Here is a 21,032-nt window from a genome sequence, read left to right on the forward strand (position 1 = left end):
CTCAGGCTAAAGCTAAAAGTGCAACTTCTACCACCTCTCATCTCCCTCCAGCCCTGCAGCCTATGAGCCTCAAGGGTACCCATTATTGGCTGGGGCAGAGTAGAATAAAGGTGGCCTGGGCCTAGGGTGAGAACTGCCTGAACCAGGATGTGGGGCTGGGAGCCAGGTCTTTTTCCATCCTTCCAACTTCCCTTTTTAAACAGGTTTTCCAGGCAATTCTAAATGCCTCCCAAACAACTGCCACCGGGCCTGAGGGGAGGGCAGAAACAGGATGATCTTGGGAGATGGCCGGCTTAGATACCTGCACTGGGGAATTTGGGGTGGTTGGATGTAAAAGACATCGTCATCCTCTCTCTGGCCACTCTTAACACCTCCCCACTCATCTTCATTTTCCTCACCCAGTCCCCCCCATCCTACTGCTGGGGGAGGTACACTTCTGCTCTCCGGCATTTTCTTTTGGTTCAATAGGTTGCTAAGTGGTTCCATAACTTTCTCACAAGACCATCTTTTAAAGTCCTTATGTTTCAAAGCTTGTGAACTTTATAAGGCTTGGGACACAGGAGGCGAGCCCCTGGTGACCGGGTCTGGAGGTGTCACTAACTTGAGCTAGATGCGGACTATAGGGACTGGGTTTTAGTCATCTTTTTACAGTCCCTGAAAAATATTAGTGGCTGAATGATTGTTAAATAAATTTTAATGAGATAAATTATGCTTTCTATTTTAATCATCATTAACAGAGAAGTTGTTTTATCCCCAGGGACACATAGATAGCAGACTCATAATTTCAGAGACGTGTAATAGTCACTTAAAAATTCACATGCTGCTCCCTCTGACTCATAGGTCTTGTACATTGCTGTTGTATTTTGGTCATGTTCTTCCTGTTTTTCGTTTTTATTTTCTTTTGTATATTTTTGCCAACAGGAGAGTTAATTGGCATTGCTCAAATGACTTCTCCACATTACCAAAGATGTCCTGGTACTTATGCAATGTATATAGAGATAGGCTTGATACACTTAAAAATACTACGTGTTCTTAAACATACAATTCCATAGATTGTTCGTAAAACCACTTGCTATCAAGGAATTCATTCATTTAGTGATTTTACAAATACTGAGCACCTGTTCTATGCTGACCACTGAACGTAGAGCAGTGAATAAAACACTGTTCTAATTGATGTCTATTCCCCACGCCCTTACAATCCATTCTCCTCAGAACATCAAAGACGATATCTTAAAAACATAAATCAGAGAATATTATTCCCATGTTTAAACTCTCCAATGCCTTTCTAATACATTAATCTAGGCTCTTGGCCCATACCTTCTAGGCTCTTCCTGATCTCTGGTCTCTTTTTTTTTTTTTTTTTTAAGACAGGGTCTCACTCTGTCACCCAGACTGGAGTGCAGTGGAACCATCATGGCTCACTGCAGCCTCCGCTTCCTGAGCTCAAGTGATCCTCCCACCTCAACCTCCCAAGTAGCTGGGACTAAAGGGGGTCACCACCATGCCCGGCTAATGTTTGTATTTTTTGTACAGATGGGGTTTGGCCATGTTTCCCAGGCTGGTCTCAAACTCCTGGGCTCAGTTGAGCCTCCTGCCTTGGTGGTAACACATCTTATGTTCTACATAGCAATCATATGTATATGAAAGTCTCTTAAAAATGATTTTGTATGAATGCCTTTTAGTCTCTTCTACGGATAACTTATTTGTAAGTTCAAACAAGGAAATCTGTGGCAGTGGTGTGGAGTTAAGCAAAAAATTGCATTTTCTGAATCAATATATGTTGAGTTGATATTATCCCATTGAGATGAGATTAAGGACACCTTTTACCAAAAATATGCTATGACTCCACAGCCATAATTTCATGAAATGACTGTATTAGTCCATTTTCACACTGCTATAAAGAACTGCCCAAGATTGGGTAATTTATAAAGGAAAGAGGTTTAATTGACTCACAGTTGAGCATGGCTGGGGAGGCCTTGGGAAACTTACAATCATGGCGGAAAGCAAAGGGGAAGCAAAGCAACTTCTTCACAGGCGACAGGAAGTAGAATGAACCCAGGAGGAACTACCACACACTTATAAAACCGTCAGACCTTGTGAGAACTCACTCAATATCACAGTAACAGCATGGGGGAAACCACCCGTATGATTCAGTTACCTCCACCTGGTCTCTCCCTTGACATGTGGGAATTATGGAAATTACAATTCAAGGTGAGATTTTGGGTGGGGACACAGCCAAACCCTATCAATGACACTTTATATAGTTCAATGATTTCAGCTTTGTTTTTCCCATTTCAGTTACTGTGAATATGGGGTTCCTTTTATCCTTTTAGTTGAGGTGTTTTGTTGTCTTTGACTTGAGCTAGTAAATGCTTGTTTCATAATTACTTGAGGATGTGTGTGTGTGTGTGTGTGTCAATGGACATTTAAAAAATTATTTAATGTGCAACTCAATGTGTATTTGAAATGCCATTATCTAACTTCAAAAATGCAGAGAAGCCTGCTGAAGATCTCTGGTATCCACTTAATGCTATCTGTTGTGGTTTATTAAGGAGATATATCCTGAGGGAAGGCAGTGGAAATACTCAAAGGCACATATGTGCTAAGATTGTAAAAGCGACGACAGTTTTACTAGTTTCCTCGGGAGGATATTACATTTTGGAGTTAGTTGCCCTTGGTTATGTACTTTTTTTCTTTATGTTTGTAATCTTCAGCTTATAGAACACTATTTTTTTTCTCAAAATGCTTTGCCTATTTGTAAGGAATTAGTTACAGATAATCCATATCTTCCTATCTAATTGTATTTCTAACCTTTTTTTCTTGGATAGTGGCCTTTATATTTTAGAGAATTGCATAAAAAGTAAAATAACATATCTAAAAAAATCAAAATGTTTGGTAGATTATTTCTGAAAACTGATTATGCCTCAGAACTGGTGGAAAGTTTTGGGGGGGGGGTTGTTTGCCTTTTTAAAAAAAACTCTATATCCTTTAAAATTTCAAGGTAAATTTTTATATTGGCTGTATTAATATGCTAGGGCTGTCAAAATGAGGTACCACAATCTGAGTTACTTATATAACAAAAATTTATTGTCTCACAGTGCTACAGGCTGGAAGTCAAAAATCAAGATGTTGGCAGGGTTGTTTCCTTCTGAGGGCTGAGGGAAGGAAGGATCTGTTCCAGACCCTTCTCCTTGTCTTGTAGATAGGCGTCTTCTCTCTGTGTCTTCTCATCTCCCTACTATGTGTCTCTGTCTCCAAATTGTCCCTTTGTATAAAGATCTAGTTATATCAGATTAGAGGTCACCCTACTAACCTCATTTAAACTTGCTAACCTCTGTAAAGACCCTATGTCCAAATAAGGTCACATTCTGAGTTACTAGGAGTTATGACAATTCAACCCACAACATTGGCTTGTTACAAAATTCTAATTTTTCACATCAACTCTTTTTAAAAATGATTAATGTGTTCATGCTATTTTGAATATATTTCAAATTAATTCATGTTTTATTTCCTACGTAGTCTCAATATGGAAATAGGAACAAAATTCCTGCTTGACACACTGATTTTTCTCTATGGTCTTGTATAGGAAGATTTTCTGAAATAAAAAGCTATCTGATGTGAGAAGCTGAGTCAGGGAGACATTAAGTTGTCCTTTTCTTTGCTCAAGTAGTTTCACCTCATTGCCGTTTATCTCTTTCTGTAGGTATTTTATTTGTTTTCATATAATGTCTTTCCTAATTACATGAGTTATAAAAATTTATTTATTAACTAAATCTCATAAAAATTTTCTTATCAGTGACAAAGTCAATGTGTGAAGATCTGACATCACATTCCTTTAAAAATCAATTCACAGGGTTATGTTTTGTCTTCTTAATCACAAACCAAGAAAAGTTCTTCAGTTTATTAGAAGGCAGAGCCATCAGCTTTAGATCTGGCAATTGGGATTTATCTCAAGTCATCTTACACTCCTTTTCAGATTTTAACTATTTTCCAGAAGAACCTAATGGAAACAATTCATTATATTGTTAATATTTTATGTATTATTTATATATCATATATTATATATTTGATATGTTATATAAAATAACATATTACATATAATATATGTTATTATATATGTTATTTTAACATATATATGTTATTCTAATATGTAACTTTTTTTCTGGAAGGTTCATCCTCCATCAACATTTAACATTCAATTTGTGATTTAAAAGCATTATTTCAGTCTCTATATTTTGTCCATTTAGGAATCTTCTCTGCTTTCTTTTCTTAGTTTATTCTCTTACATTTCAATATTTTTAATAAAAATACATTTTATTTGCAAATGTAAAGGATAATTACTGGTGAAAATTCATCCTACAAATAAAAGAAGAAAGCAGAAAGTTAAGATTTATTTTAAAACTACAACGCAAGGCAAATATTATAAGCATTTGGGTCAACATAATTTCAGATATTAGCTACATATCCACCTACCTGTATCTCTACCTACGTATCTACAAAAATTGTAATGGTTATGAACCCTCTTTTATAGTAACGACTAGGCTTTTTTCACTAACTATATGCCAAGAAAATGTTACATGCCAATAAGTGTACACATACATACAACACATGTACATATACTTATATATTTTTAAGAATCCATAATATGTATACACACATATATGTAAGGATATATATGAACACAGAGACATATATTGCCTTTTTAATGACTGGATATTTTATTTTTATTATGTTAACTGAAATATGTAATAATTATGTAATAATGTATATAATAGAGTTTAATAATAAATCGTCTCTATGCCCAAAACACTCCTAAAAAATAAAATATTATTTATAATGCCCCAAATTGGGAATCCACCAAAATGTTCTTCAGCAGGTGAATGGATAAACAAACTGTGGTCACTCATAAAATGGAATATTTTTTCGTGATAAAAACCAATGAGCTATCAAGTCACAAAAAGACTTGGGGGAACTGTAAATGCATATTGCTAAGTAAGAAAAGCCAATCTGTCTACACGTTGTATTATTTTAATTTTATGACATTCTAGAAAAGATAAAATTATGGAGAATATTTTAAAAATCAGAAGTTAGTAAGGGGTTGGAAGGAAAAGGGAGGGATAAATAAATGGAGCACAGATAATTTTTAGGGCAGTGAAATGTTTCTGTATAATATCATAATGATGGATGCATGTCATTGTACAGTGTGAAAACTCACACATGGTACAGAATGAAACCTAATCTAAATTGTGAACTTTAATTTATAATAATGTATCAGTATTGGCTAATCATTTGTACCAAATGTACCACATAAGGCAAGATACTAACAACAGGGAGAAACTGGAATGGAAGGGTGTAGATAAGAGGCTTTAAAGGAACTCTGTACTTTCTGCTTAATATTCTGTAAATCTAAAACTGTTCTGAAAAATAATTTGTTTTGAGACAACTTCTCAGTCTTTTGCCCTGAATCCCTTCAGTTATCCCATCCTGTGCAATCAATACATGCCAGTACAGTTTTATGTCTATAAAATTTGATTTTGTGCTATACACAATTATATCCATTTTTTCATGATTTCTAGTTTTAATATTAGTAATACCTAACATTTATTAAATACTTATGTATGAGATATTGTTCTGGATAACTTTTAGTTATTAAACCATTTGATCCTCAAAACAACATTGCATGCAGCAAAAAAAAAGTTGTTTTATTATTACCAATTTCACATAAGGAAATAGAAAGAAGTGTAGATGTCATAAGAAGTTTATTCGTCCAGGTTACACTTGTTAGTTGAGATATGAACCACAGCAGTTGGGCTCTAAGGTCTATGTACTTCCCCTCCATCCTTTGGTGCCTAATATGGTGTGGTAGCAGAATTTTAGAAATTTGTCTCCACCTAAAATTACAAAAATATTTGTACATATTTTTTCTCTTGTCCTCACATCTTCCGTATTAAATTATTATTTGTAGTTTCTTAAATTTGTATATATTCTATTTCCACCTTATTTTGTCTTTATCTTTTGCTCTATAGAGAAAATCTTCCTCTATCCCATAATCTTTTTTTATTGAGTTAATTCTGCTTTTTACTCAAGACTCTCCGTTTTCCATAGCAGTCTGAGCTTAGTGTCCCTATTATATGTTTCAGTGGTGAAAACTGCACACCTATGCCATAGGACACATAATGGTGGGGTTTAATTTTCTTTTTTCCTAATGAGCATATATTTTCCTAATGCATATTTTAACTCTAAAATGTAAACTACTGAGGTCAGGATTATGCCTTACTTTTTGCGTCTACAGGGTCCAACAAAATTTCTGGGATGTAGTACTTGTTCAATAAATATGTGTTAGCAATGAATATGCCAGGGTTTACATTTCTATTTAAATAATTCTGCCTCTTTTTGACAAGTATTATGGGTTTTCTTGTTATTTGGTCATTTATTATCCCTGCCTCAATCAGATAATACCACCTGTTTATATTAATTTTTCTTTGTAAGATAGCAACCACCAAACCATCAATATTCACTTAACTTCTTTTTTAGTTTAAATAAATGTGGCATGAAATATTATATAAAAATAATTAATCAAAGAGGGTTAAACAAACAAAAAAAATCAGACATAAACTTGTATTTAGTGGATGGTAAAAACTTACTGTTTTTAAAGAGGGAAAAAATAAATTCCAAAAGCCCTGCTTTAAAGAGAATGCTGGGTTTCCTGTTCTTCTCTGGACTTTAAGATATGTCTCTTTTATCTCATTCCAAAAGTATGCACTCTGAATTTCCTAAAGAATATTGCAAATGATCTCTTCTTTAAGAAGGAAGATGAGAATCTTAATGGACACAGCTAGGTTGGCCTATTCATTATGCTTGCCTTAGAATGCTAGGCCTTGAATTAATGAGTTGAGAGATCACTTTGGACTGGTTTTAGTCAAACATGAAATCCTTAGGAAGCTAAATAAATTCTGAGCTGATTTGAGAGTCAATGACCCAGAGAAATTTTAGACCCTGTTTTCTTATGTAACAACCTTGCAATAGATGGATCGTTTAGCAAGTAGTAGCGCCAGTTATGGGTAGAACTGAAGATCTTACTACGTTCATTTAGCATGGATAGAACCCAATCCTAGTACACTAATGACTTTGACTGTAATGGAAGCCAGACATTGGCAGAGAGAGCACAGCCAAGTCATGTACAAAAGGGGCCAGGGGCGTCACACACATCACCATTCACATTTGGGCCAATAAGAAAAAAATACTTAGATTGTAAGAGTTTTTTGTGCCCTAGCTCCAAGTGAGAGAACAGTGCCACCTCCTATGTTTTATTAATAGACCGCATTGCCTCATTGTAATACTATTTAACCATATAGTAGGATCCATTCTTATCAATTCAGTAAATTCATATTAAATATTTATTGCTTTAAAAATTTTTTCTTACTCTCTTTTCCTAAGTCTCAGCATTGATCCCTAAATCAATGCAGAATATATTCCAGCAGTGCTTCTCTGGACACTCAACCTAGGTTTTACTAGGTCATACCAGTATGCTGGCCTTATGGGAGAGAAAAAAACAAGGCATTAAATATTCTTGCCCATTAGATCTAGGAGTATTAAAGCTGCTTTCCTCAGTAAGTATAAGACATGCCCAGCCCATTATGGACCATCACATATGTCAACAAGACCAAGAGATGAGGACTATATGTACATTATAGCAGGGGTGTTAGGCCATAAGTTAGTAAAAAAATCAGAGAGAAAGTAAATACTCAAAATGATTTCAGAGTTCAAATGATGGGAAGAAAATAATACAAAGTAGAATGGAAGGTGCTCTGCATGCTCAAGGAGTGTGTTTCAGGAAATGACAGTTGACGCAAAAATATGGAAAAAGAGCACCCTAGACTGTTTCTGTGAAAAGCCAATGTATGACCTATGTGATGAGGTATAGCCATGAAAAATGGAAAAATAGCTTGCTAGACAGAAGTACACTGAAGTGAAGGTGATCAACTTGTCCCAATTTACTCTGGATTTTCTTAATTTTAGCTCTCTAATTCCCATGTTCTGGGAAGCCCCTCAGTCCCAGTCAAATCTGAATGATGGACACCCTAACTGGTGGTCTAAGACCTATTAGAATATGAGGTCTACTGAAAGGTCAGTGGTCTGATGGTCAACATCCAAACTATAGCCATAGTCACTGGCAGCTTGGCTTGGATCACATAAAAAATAATTAGAGGAAAAAACCTTTTTGATTTTGAGACATTCTGGCATCTGATATTGTGGCTTTCAGTAGCGCCCAAGCCTCAGCCCAATTTATTAATAACTAATCAGTTCTTTTGCATTTCCTGAGGAGTGTTTTACTTCCAATTATGTGGTCGATTTTAGAATAAGTGTCATGTGGCACTGAGACGAATGTATATTCTGTTGATTTGGGGTGGAGAGTTCTGTAGATGTCTATTAGGTCCACTTGATCCAGAGCTGAGTTCAAGTCCTCAATATCCTTGTTAATTTTCTGTCTCATTGATCTGTCTAATATTGACACTGAGTGTTAAAGTCTCCCACTATTATTGTGTGGGAGTCTAAGTCTCTTTGTAGGCCTGTAAGAACTTGTTTTATGAATCTGAGTGCTCTTGTATTGGGTGCATATATATTAGGATAGTTAGCTCTAGTTGTTGAATTGATCACTTTACCATTATGTAATGCCCTTGTCTTTTTTGATCTTTGTTGGTTTAAAGTATGTTTTGTCAGAGACTGGGATTGCAACCCCTGCTATTTTGTTCTTTCTATCTGCTTGGTAAATTTTCCTCCATCCCTTTATTTTGAGCCTATGTGTGTCTTTGCATGTGCGATGGGTCTCCTGAATACAGCACACCAATGGGTCTTGACTCTATCCAATTTGCCAGTCTGTGTCTTTTAATTGGGGCATTTAGCCCATTTACATTTAAGGTTAATAGTGTTATGTGTGAATTTGATCCATATTTAATAAATGGTGCTGAGAAAACTGGCTAGCCATATGGAGAAAACTGAATCTGGACCCCTTCTTTACACCTTATACAAAAATTAACTCAAGATGGATTAAAGACTTAAATGTAATACCCAAAACCATAAAAACCCTAGAAGAAAACCTAGGCAATACCATTTAGGACATAGGCATGGTCAAAGACTTCATGAAGAAAATACCAAAAGCAATTGCAACAAAAGCCAAAATTGTCAAATGGGATCTAATTAAATGAAAGAGCTTCTGCACAGCAAAAGAAACTATCATCAGGGTGAACATGCAGCCTACAGAACGGGAGGAACGCTTTGCAATCTACCCAGCTAACAAAGGTCTAATATCCAGAATCTACAAGAACTTAAATTTACAAGAAAAAAAACATCAAAAAGTGGGCAAAGGATATGAACAGACACTTCTCAAAAGAAGACATTTATGCAGCCAACAAACATATGAAAGGAAGCTCAACATCACTGATCATTAGAGAAATGCAAATCAAAACCACAATGAGATACTATCTCATGCCAGTCAGAATGGCAATTATTAAAAAGTCAAGAAACAATAGATGCTGACAAGTCTGTGGAGAAATAAGAATACTTTTACACTGTTGGTGGGAATGTAAATTAGTTCAACCATTGTGGAAGACAGTGTGGCAATTCCTCAAGGATGTAGAACCAGAAATACCATTTGACCCAGCAATCCCATTACTGGGTATATATCCAAAGGAATATAAATCATTCTATTATAAAGACACATGCACACGTATGTTTACTGCAGCACTATTTACAATAGCAAAGACATGGAACCAACACAAATGCCCATCAATGATAGACTGCATAAAGAAAATATGGTACATATACACCATGGAATACTATGCAGCCATAAAAAGGAATGAGATCATGCTCTTTGCAGGGACATGGATGAAGCTCGAAGCCATCATCTTCAGTAAACTAACACAGGAACAGAAAACCAAACACCACGTGTTCTCACTCATAAGTGGGAATTGAACAATAAGAACACATGGACACAGGGAGGGGAACGTGACACATGGGGGCCAGTCAGGGTGTGTGGGGAAGGGGAGGCAGAGCATTAAGACAAATAGCTAATGCATGCGGGACTTAAAACCTAGATGATGCATTGATAGGTGCAGCAAACCATCATGGCACATGTATACCTATGTAACAAACCTACATGTTCTACACTTCTATCCTGGAACTTAAAAAAAATAATAATCAGCCGGGCACGGTAGCTCACACCTGTAATCCCAGCATTTTGGGAGGCCAAGGCGGATGGATCATTAGGTCAGGAGATCGAGACCATCCTGGCTAACATGGTGAAACCCCTCTCTACTAAAAATACAAAAAATTAGCCAGGTGTGGTAGCGGGTGCCTGTAGTCCCAGTTACTCGGGAGCCTGAGGCAGGAGAATGGCGTGAACCCAGGAGGCAGAGCTTTCAGTGAGCCGAGATCATGCCACTGTACTCCAGCTTGGGCGACAGAGCTAGACTCTGTCTCGAAAAAAAAAAAAAAAACCTAATCAACTTTATAGTTAATAACCGCTTCTCTGTAGTATCATAGAAGACACTTACTGACCCACCTGTTGCCATACAAACAGCAGTCACATGTGTACAGCCATAGAAAGCATAGAAACACTGCACACAACTAACACTCATGGACAGCACAGAGACCTGAAGAGGCATGTTATGAGGCTGCCATACTTGGAAGTTGGAATTCTAAGTGGAAAGAAGATTGGAAAGATAAGTAGAATTTGAGATGCAGCTTTTAATCTAATATGATGTACTCTCAAGGCAAGTCCCACTTTTATCTCTATCCAGTTAGATCAGTGCTTGTGCTGAATGAAAGAATTAGCTTCTGACTCTGTTAGTTACCAGCTAGAACCTTAAACAAAATTTGACGTCATGACACAGAAAGGTATTTAGGGTCAGAACTTACAATAAAAGGTGGAGGGTAGAGAAGGGAACATTCATCTGGAACTTTCTATATGCTTTTATATGTTCTCCTATATATGATAGTAGTGGGCCAGGCACTGTTAAAGTAAAACTTCATGTCTTAGTCATAATAGGCAGCTCCAAACAATGGTCTTCGTTTTTGTTTTTGGCATGGAAAAATACATAGACATACAAATGTTCACTTAAGACAAAAATTAGCTCGTATATTTCAGTACATCGGAGGAAGACAGATAAAGAATTTAAGTCCAATTAAGAGAATCCTTGTATCTTCTATACATTTCTGTCTATACATTTCTAATTGTAAGGCAACTCTCTTGGCTGTTGTGTTGGTAGTAGCAATTATGTCCATCCCCATGGTCATCCAATCCCTGATGGAATTTTCCTGGTGAAATTGGATTGGTAGAATCAGCTCTTTGCATATTATTTCCAGCAGTATTTCTAGTTCTTCCATACCAGAAGTAAATGTTAATTAATTATGAGTAAGAGCTGTCTGAGAAGGTGGTGGCATAGTCTCGGAAGTAGCGGTCTCAGATGGTGGCATAGTAGTCTCGGGAGTAGTGGTCTCAGATGGTGGCACAGTAGTCTCAGGAGTATTGGTCTCAGGTGTCATGGTTTCTCCAAATTTAGTTGTGTCAAATGTTATCAGATCATTCAACATAGATACTGGGGAACCAGTAAAAGAGTCCACATCACTATAATCAAATGTTATATCCTCTAGGTGAATCATAGGAAATGCTGGTCGTTGAGTATATTCATGTGATATTATTATATAAATGCAGCATGATAGCTTGTTCCTACAAAGAAGTATGCACCTTTCAGTATCTAAACATCGTCTTCTGCAATGTCCTATATTATTCTTCCAACATTTTTGGGGTTCAAAGCTACCTGTAGAGAATAAAATATAGGTCAAATTTTTAACTCTGGCATCAACATAACTTTTCATTCATTCAAAAATTTACACTGACTGACATCTAGACTAATATGATGTCAAGTACAAAAAGCCATTGAAAGAGACAAACAGGAGAACAAAAAGTGTATATTAAAACTGTGCTATGTGCCATCAAAGAAGTTGTATGGAGAAAAGGAGAAATGTAGAAAAATAGAGGGATGGAGAGATAGAGAGCATAATGAGACTGATACGAAACCTAGAAAGAAAGGATGAAAATGAAAAGCCCAGGACCAGATGGATTCACAGCTGAATTCTACCAGATATACAAAGAAGAGCTGGTATCATTCCTACTGAAACTATTCACCCAAAATTGAGAAGGCAGGACTCAACTTTAACTTATTCTATGAGGCCAGCATCATCCTGAGACCAAAACCTAGCAGAGACACAAGAAAAAAAAAATTTCAGGCCAGTATCCTTGATGAACATCAGTGCAAAAATCCTGAACAAAATAGTAGCAAACTGAATCCAGCAGCACATCAAAAAGCTTATCCACTACGATCAAGTAGCCTTTATCCTTGGAATGCAAGGTTGGTTTGACATATGCAAATCAATAAATGTGATTGCTTATGGATAGCATTTAAAGTACAGAAATTGGTAAACCATGGTGGTTGGAATAATATGAGAAAAAAAGAGGACTAGAATTAAATTCTAGTGAGTTTCAATATTAAGAGGTAAGAGATCAGATAAGAGGAAACGACTTAAAAGGACCAATAAGATAAGTCAGATCAAAACAGGAGAATAAGACTCTAGAGTCTTAAAGCAGACCCCCAGCAGAGCAGAGCTCCAGCAAAGATTTGAATATAATAGTTTAGTTGAGAGACAATTCCTCCTTAAAAAAAATCAGTGGAGAAATGTAGAAATCAGGAGAGCAAGAAATCCAAGAAAAGGTGAGTTATAACCTGTTATTATCATGAGATCATCTATCAACTGCTGGCCAGCAGGATGGCTGTGTTCTGTTTGCTCAGAGGACAATCCCACAGGGAAGCCCAGCAGCCAGGCTGCAAACAAGCCTCAGACTCATGGATGAGCCTGGGGGACATGTTACTTTCCGTTATGTGAAATAGACACAAAAAGATAAATACCACATGTTTTCATTCATAAGCAGGAGCTAAAAAAGTTGAGTTCATAGAAGTAGACTGTAGAATAATGATTACTAGAGGCTGGGAAGGGAAAGGAGGATAGAGAGAGGTTGGTTAACAGATAGAAAATTACACCTAGATAGGAGGAAAAAGTTCCAGCATCCTATAGCAGGGGTCCCCAACCCCTGTGCGCCAATGGATACTGGTCCATGGCCTGTTAGGAACCAGGCTGCACAGCAAAAGGTAAAAAGCAGGTGTGCAAGCATCACCACCTGAGCTCCACCTCTTGTCAGATCAGCCAAGGCATTAGAGTCTCATAGGAGCATTAACCCTATTGTGAACTGTGCATGTGAGGGATCTAGGATGTGTGTTCATTGTGAGACTCTAATGCCTGATGACCTGAGGTGGAACAGTTTCATCCTGAAACCATCCCCACCACCACCTTCACCTTGTCGAAAAAACTGTATTCCACAAAACTGGTCCCTGGTGCCAAAAGGGGTCCACTGTTCTATAGCACTGTAGGGTGACAGTAGTTAACAATCATTTACTGTATATTTTCAAATAGCTAGAAGAGACGATTCTGAATGTTCCCAATATAAAAAAATGACAAATGTTTGAGGTGATAGATATGCTAATTACCCTGATTTGATCATTACACATTGTATACATGTATCAAAATATCACTCTGCATCTTCTAAATATGAATAATTATTACACATCAACTAAAAGTAGAAGAAAAAATAGCATTTAGTTTTTATTAAAAAAAAAACAAAAAACTTAAAAAAAAGTTTAATTGGGCATCAGGTCCTGAAGGTGCAGTGTTACAGAAAAACCTTGAAGAATGAAAGGGTGCACAGTTACAGTAAAAACCTTGAAGAACTAACATCCATTTATGTTTTCTTCCCATAATAGCCTTGAACTGCAAATAAGTGAATTACCACAGGAAAAAAAAATATTACCAAGCCTCAAAGTTATTCTACATGAGGCTCAAAGGACCTGGACTATTTATCCAGCTTCCCCCGTAGTTGACAGATGATCCAGAGACAGCTGATAATTTTCTGGCATTTCTGGATTGCCCTGTACGGGGGTATTTCACAAGCAGTTGTTGAAAGACTGGAGATACTGACATTTGCAAGTCGGGCTGATATGCATGAAAACAGAAAATGCATAAAAGGTTATGGGGAAAGTTGTATCAGATGTGACTACATTAAGCAGGAGAGGAGACTGTTTCTTAAAGGACAGAGTGGTCATTTTGTAGTCAAATACTGCTGAGAGGTTAAAAAAAAGATGAAGGCAGGAAAATGTCCATGCTTTTAGTAGTATGAAGGTAACTTCATACTGAGGAGAGCAGCTTCCGAGTGGTATGAAAAAAGAAACGAAATTGCAGTTGGTCAAAATGTGAATGAGAGAGAAGTGAATGCAGGACCTGTAGATGAGACTCTTAAGAAGTTTAGCTCCAAAGAAAAGCAGAGAAATAAATAACTTATTAGAGAGCAATGTAAGGTTAAAGGAAAGCTTTCAGGTTTGTTTTGAAGAACGATAAATACCAAATGGTGCTTGCAAGCAATGAGAAAAGAAACAAGCAGTCTGGGCCCAGTGGCTCACACATGTAATCCCAGCACTTTGGGAGATCGAGGCGGGCAGATCACCTGAGTTCAGGAGTTCGAGACCAGCCTGGCCATGGTGAAACCCTGTCTCTACTAAAAAATACAAAAATTAGCTGGGCAAGGTGGCGAGCACCTGTAGTCCCAGCTACTCAGGATGCTGAGGCAGGAGAATCACTTGAACCCGGGAGGCGAAGGTTGCAGTAAGCCAAGATCGTGCCACTGCATTCCAGCCTGGGCAACAAGAGCAAGACTCCATCTCAAAAAAAAAAAAAAAAGCAGAAAAGGAGAGATTAATATAGAATAGGGTGATGAGATGACAGAAGGGCACAGTCACAAATTCACACAGAGCAGACTGATCTTTAGATGGAGAAGACACGTTTCTCCATTTATGGCAAAGGGGACAGAGGAAATGAGTGAAAACTTCCTATTTGAATTGTTTAAATAAATGGGGCATGGGATAAGCTGAGGGGGAGAGCCATGTAGAGGAGAGGAGCAGGAAAATAAAAGACAAAGGTCAGGACAAAATAGTTGTCTAAAAAAGAGGGAAGATGGCTGGGTGTGGTGGCACAAACCTGTAATCCCAGCACTTTGGGAAGCTGAGGTGGGTGGATCACAAGGTCAGGAGATCGAGACCATCCTGGCCAACCTGGTGAAAACCTGTCTCTACTAAAAATACAAAAATTAGCTGGATGTGGTGGCACATGCCTGTGATCCCAGCTCCTCGGGAGGCTGAGGCAGGAGAATCACTTGAACCAGGGAGTTGGCGGTTGCAATGAGCCGAGATTGGGCCACTGCAGTCCAGCCTGGTGACAGAGGAAGACTCTGTCTCAAAAAAAAAAAAAAAAGAAAAAAGAAAGAAGGTTTATTTACAATAGAAATGCAGTAGGATTTCCAAGCAGTGTGACTACTCATTTGAGGGGTGAGGATATAAATCTAAAGGGAAACTAGTGTGCTTTATTTTATGTTCATTTATCAAGCAGTAAACGGCATGATCATCTTTCTCAAGACAATTGCCCAAGGAGTACCTAGATAAGTGTATTCTAGGCAGAGGAAGCAGCTAGAGATAAGGCTCTATGGAGGAGGAAGGCTGGTATATGTGCAGAAGAGCAAGTAATTTTCTACACAACCTCATTTGAACTGAATGTGATAATATATATAAAACATATATAGATGTATGTATGTATGTATATATTAGGCTCACAATAATTTGGTTTATATTTTATCCTCTGGGGAATGTTGGCTCTAGTCCAACTTCACCAATTATTTATTCTACCTTCACTCTTCTAGAGTCATTTATTCTATCTTTGTTATTTTACTGGCTCGATTTTACTTTGTACTTCGTGGAATTTTCTATAAGTTTCAAGTCTAGACCTTCCACTTCTTTTGTGCAAGACAGACTCTAACCTTGCTTCTTCGTTCCTCACATCTACAAAGATTTATACCTTAATTTTTTTCCTCCAGTATTATCCATACTTGAAATATGTCATCTTGGCTCTCTTCTTCTCCTTTGTCTTTGAATTGCCTTGTTCTGTCAATTATTCTTCAAAATTGTTTCTCACTTACATTTCTTTCTACTGCTTTTAAATTATCCCCTCCATTCTTAAATTAGGCTATAGTCACACAGTCATCAAAGTTTTGGGCCCTTGAGGTACATCTGTGAACTAAACAGACAAAAGTCACATGGAGCTGACTTTCTAGCAGAGGGAGACAGATAATAAAAAGTAAATGCACTCCCTGCTAGACTGTATGGTTTACAGAGTTAAATCTAAGACCTGAAACTATGGAACTACCTGAAGAAAACCTTAGGGAAACACTTCAGGACGTTGGTCTTGGCAAAGATTTCTTGGGTAAGACCTCAAAAGCACGGGCAACCAAAGCAAAAATAGGCAATTAGGATTACATCAAACTAAAAAGCTTGTGCACAGCAAAGGAAATAATCAACAAAGTGAAGATGTAGCCCACAGAGTAGGAGAAAATATTTGCAAGCTATCCATCTGACGAGGAATTAACAACCAAAAGTATATTAATATAAGGAGCTCAAAAAACTCCATTGCAAACAAAAACAAATAATCTGATTTTAAAACAGGCAAAAGATTTGAATAGACATTTCTCAACAGAAGACATACAAACAGCCAACAGGTATACATAAAAATATGGTAAAAACATGGTAAGGATGGTAATTTTTAAATGTATATTTTACCTTAATAAAAAAGTACATTATTTTGTAGATGAAAAGGTGACAAATGGTTTGCAGAAAGAAGGGAGAATAGATTTAAGGGTAATAGAAGATTCATAAACAGGAGTTGCACAAGCCTGTGTAACAAGGTGATGATTAAACAGCTTGAAGGAGGTAAAGGAATTAGTCACACCAGTATCTGAGGCAAGTACATTCTAGGCAGAGGAAACAAACGAAGCTCTATGGGTTGAGTAAGTCTGATATGTTTGGGGAAGAGCACTGGGGCCTGTGTGGCTGTAGTGGAGTGAACAAGGACTGTAATAGTAGGAGATGAGGTGAGAGAGGTCATAAGGGCCAGATCCTGCAGGGCCAGGTGAGCCACCGTATGGACTCTTGTTACCGCTCTGAGTATAGAGGGGGCCCTAGCAGAGTTTTGAGCAAAAGTACGTGATCTGACTTCCAGTGTAAGCGGATCATGCACTATGTGTCTTCACAAGATGGTAGAAGTGAAGAGCAGAAGGACAGATATCATGAGGAAGCTATGGCAATAACACAGGTGAGAGATGATGGTGACTAGAATCAGAGTGGTAGCAATGGAGGTGACAAGAATAATTGCATTCTGGATATAATTTGCAGGCAGATGTAATAGACTTCCTGATAGATATGAGTGTCGTAGGATATAGAAAAATCAAAGATAATTCCAAGAATTTGGTTTTAGCAGTGGAATGATGGCAATTGGGAAAAATTCATAATTTTTTTTTTCTAGAGTGACAACAGTCATTTTTTTCAAAGAACTTCAGTCTGGAACTATTATGTTGTTAGGACATGTGATCTTCATCACCAGTATCTCAAAATCCTAAAATTAGAAATATGACTAGCAATTGTATGTTTCTAAGTAGGGGAGCCATCTAGCCAAAACATTATCCCATGTGTGGAGTTCTTTCTAAAACATACCAGATATATAATCAGCTAGCATCAACTTAAAATATATCTATGGATAGCAGTCCACTGATAGCTTGGCTTGGTAAAAAGTTGCTTCACAAGCCATCAGGTGCTATCTCACTTGAAAACACATAATATAAAGCCCAGAGAGACTAAATAGCTAAATTTCAAAACAAAACCTATAAGAGAACACAAAAATGAAAATCTCTAAATCAAAAGAAATGAAAACTACCTCTCCAAAATAAAAGGGAAAGAGAGACATGGACAATTTGTAGAAAAGTTAAATATACATTAAGCATGTATTTGAAGTTCGACTTCCCCATTACTCACAGACATAAATAAAAATTAAATATTTATATATAATATTTCATTTTTAGGACTTGGCAAGTATTCAGAAATTGATAATACATGAAGCAGACAGAAAAAAGTACATCTCCAGGAATTTTATGCTGAATGATTTATGTATAAGAAAGGTTATACTAGCCATCCTTGTCTATAAAATGTAAATGCACTTATTTATGCAAAAACAATTTGGCTAAGTAATTTAAACAGTATCCATTCTATAAAATTTATACAGTCATTGGAAATACAGTTTTTGAAAATATTTAGTAAATGGGAAAATACTAATAGTATAATAGAAAATTTATAAGTATGCTATACATTTTTATTCAAATAAGAAAACTGAGGAAGAACAATAGACCAAAAATATTTTGTCTCTTTTAACTTCTTTACAATTTTTTTACTTCTTTACAATTTCAAAATTTCCAAATTTTCAACAAATACAGCAGTTTATAATCAGAAATGAATGTAGATATTAATTCTGTAACTCACATTACATCAACATGTGAATCAAGACATAACAGATCATAGGCACAGTTATAACCACCTAATAGACATGAATAGCATCTTTCTAGGCAACATATAACACCTCCAAATTTAACAAAAGCCAAATTTCTTAGTATATAAAGATAATTAAGAAAGTTTAGAAATCTAATGGACTGGATGTTCAAACTGATTTATAACTAAAGTGTCATGAATTCAAACATCAGGACCTCATTTTCACATATTAGACTGTAAAACTGAATGTAGTAGAAAACTGAATGTAGTAGATAAAACAAAAAGGACTGATGAGGGTGTGGGAAGCTGACACTCTTGCAACTGGTGATAGGAGAGAAGAATAGTTCAGCTTTTCTGGTAGGTGGTTTGACTGTGTGTGTGTGTGTGTGTGTGTGTGTGTGTCCACGTGTCCAGTCATAAATGAAAAGACATACATTTGTTTACAAATTTTTCTTGCTGAATTGTTTTTGATAATTAAAGACCTATTTTTCATCAGTAGCGGAGTAATTAATGTGAGGCAATTCATCTGCTCCTCCTCAAAGTTTTACTTATTGATTAAAAATAATGAACTAGGTTTATGTATGGATAAGATGTCTCTAATATATTGCTAGTACATTGCAGAACAATTCACATGGTGCATTTGCAATTGCATTTTTTAAAAATCTAAAAGGTATACACATGCAAATATAAATACATTTGTATTTGCTAGGATATATAAGAAATTGGTAACATTGATTCTGAAGGGGAAGACTGAAGAACTGGTATTCTTGGACAGACAAACATTTTTCTTTTCCTTAAACCCTATAAATCTATCGATTGCTTGATACATAAGTCAATTGCAAGTATTATTTTTTAATAAAAAGTTAACAATTTTCAAAAGTAGCATTATTAAATAGTGGAAACAGACTGTTCCTATTCATCTAAAATTAGAAGGTCCCCATTGGTCACTAGTCTGTCTATCCTGTCTTCACTCCACTTATTTCCACTTCTACCCCAAACATATATATTGTCTCTTCCATATGATAGTGCTACAGAATCTACAAACTGTCAATGGACTTGTTCACCGTACCTAAGAACATGAAAGTGAGGGCCTCCCTCTGAAGGTACTCTCCGGGCAAAGAAGAATTCAAGATGCTAGGAGAACTAATAGGACACAACAATGAAATAGATACAACAGAATAATCAAAATGGAAGTGAAGTGAGGCTGAACTAACATTGGATAGTTATGTAGAGAGAGAGATAGGGTGGCTCAGAGCATTAAGGAAATTCTTGTCTTTGGAGAAACGCCTCAGAGGACAGCTTGCTAGATGCCCCTAACAGAAAGATTCTCAGAGACTAGGGGCATGGAGCTGCCAAAATACGAGCATTCTGCTGCTTTGTTGGCCCAGATTTTTCCTGCAGATTCCCTCTCTTCCCATCATGATACCAGGGGAGCCCAAGGGCAACAACTCATCCTAGTCATCATCTCTGCTTTATAGGGTTCCATTACCTTTGGTCACCTGAGTTAGCAACCCACAGATAATGAAGGTCAGCATCAGGATATTCATGGCTCCTGGGAGAGAGGAAGCTCTGTGTCCTGAGGAATACAGAACACTACACAGCAAGGAATTTAAGTGGTCACCTTTACTGGTCTATCATGGGTGATGAACCAGAGAAGGGGAAAATGCCATGCCACCCAGATCACCAGACTATTAATTTGCAACACTGAGTGTGCATGACACAATAATGTCTGCTTCTAGAAATTATTAAAGAAAGCTGAGGCCTTATGAGATAAGCTATTATCCCGTAGAACTGTAAGGTCTGATGGAAAGAAACAGCCCCAAGAGGAAGTTTTTGTTAACTTTAGATGGGCTCAATTGTCCTTCTCCTCTGTCTGTATGCAGCACTTTGTACATACCCAATGACAGCAGAATGGTGTGTAAAGATATCACTTGTGGCAGTCCAATAGCTTACAACATCCGGTATTCACCTTTTCTTCTGAGTGATCACCCCAATATGAATTCCTGTGAAACAAGAAAGACACTTTTTAACTAATAAGTTCATAAGATTCCATCAATTATGAGACAGAAGGAATTTGGAATGAAAATAGTGAAAACAGGAAAACAGGTTTTATTGGTGCTCTTCTTTTTCCCGTTCCGCTGTCCCATCAACTCTTTTCCCTCATTCAGAAATACAAATAAGAAATGAAATATTGAGAGAGAGGAAACATTTTAAAAGGAGAGGGAGAGAGAAAGAGAGAGAGGAGAGAGACCCAATGTAACATTATGCCCCCCATCCCCACTACCAAAGGAGAAAAATATAGGAGACATTTGTGAAATTGCCCAGTAGGAGTGATCAGCATTTTATCTCCTGGAAGAGTTTGCTGAGCTGTATTTCTCCCACATATGTTTAATACCACTAGATACCAAGGAAATCAGGAAAATTTAAAAAAATTTTCTAAACAGCTGCACTGTTTAGAAAAAAAACTGTAGCTCACTGCCCGTGTTCATTTAATTTTACATTAACATG

The 21,032-nt window shown here is 36.9% G+C and overlaps 1 protein-coding gene across 1 annotated transcript; it reads right to left on the reverse strand.

Annotated features, from left to right (window-relative positions):
* Positions 1-11,403: 11,403 nt before the first annotated feature.
* On the reverse strand, positions 11,404-20,071 carry LOC134758556 (beta-defensin 125). The gene is made up of 2 exons (XM_063706631.1): positions 20,014-20,071; positions 11,404-11,819 (listed from the first exon to the last, which is right to left on the reverse strand). The coding sequence occupies exons 1-2, from the start codon at positions 20,069-20,071 to the stop codon at positions 11,404-11,406; spliced, it is 474 nt and encodes a 157-aa protein (XP_063562701.1).
* Positions 20,072-21,032: the final 961 nt, after the last annotated feature.

Source organism: Gorilla gorilla, chromosome 1 (genome assembly GCF_029281585.2).
Source record: "Gorilla gorilla gorilla isolate KB3781 chromosome 1, NHGRI_mGorGor1-v2.1_pri, whole genome shotgun sequence".
NCBI classification, from domain to species: Eukaryota; Metazoa; Chordata; class Mammalia; order Primates; family Hominidae; genus Gorilla; species Gorilla gorilla.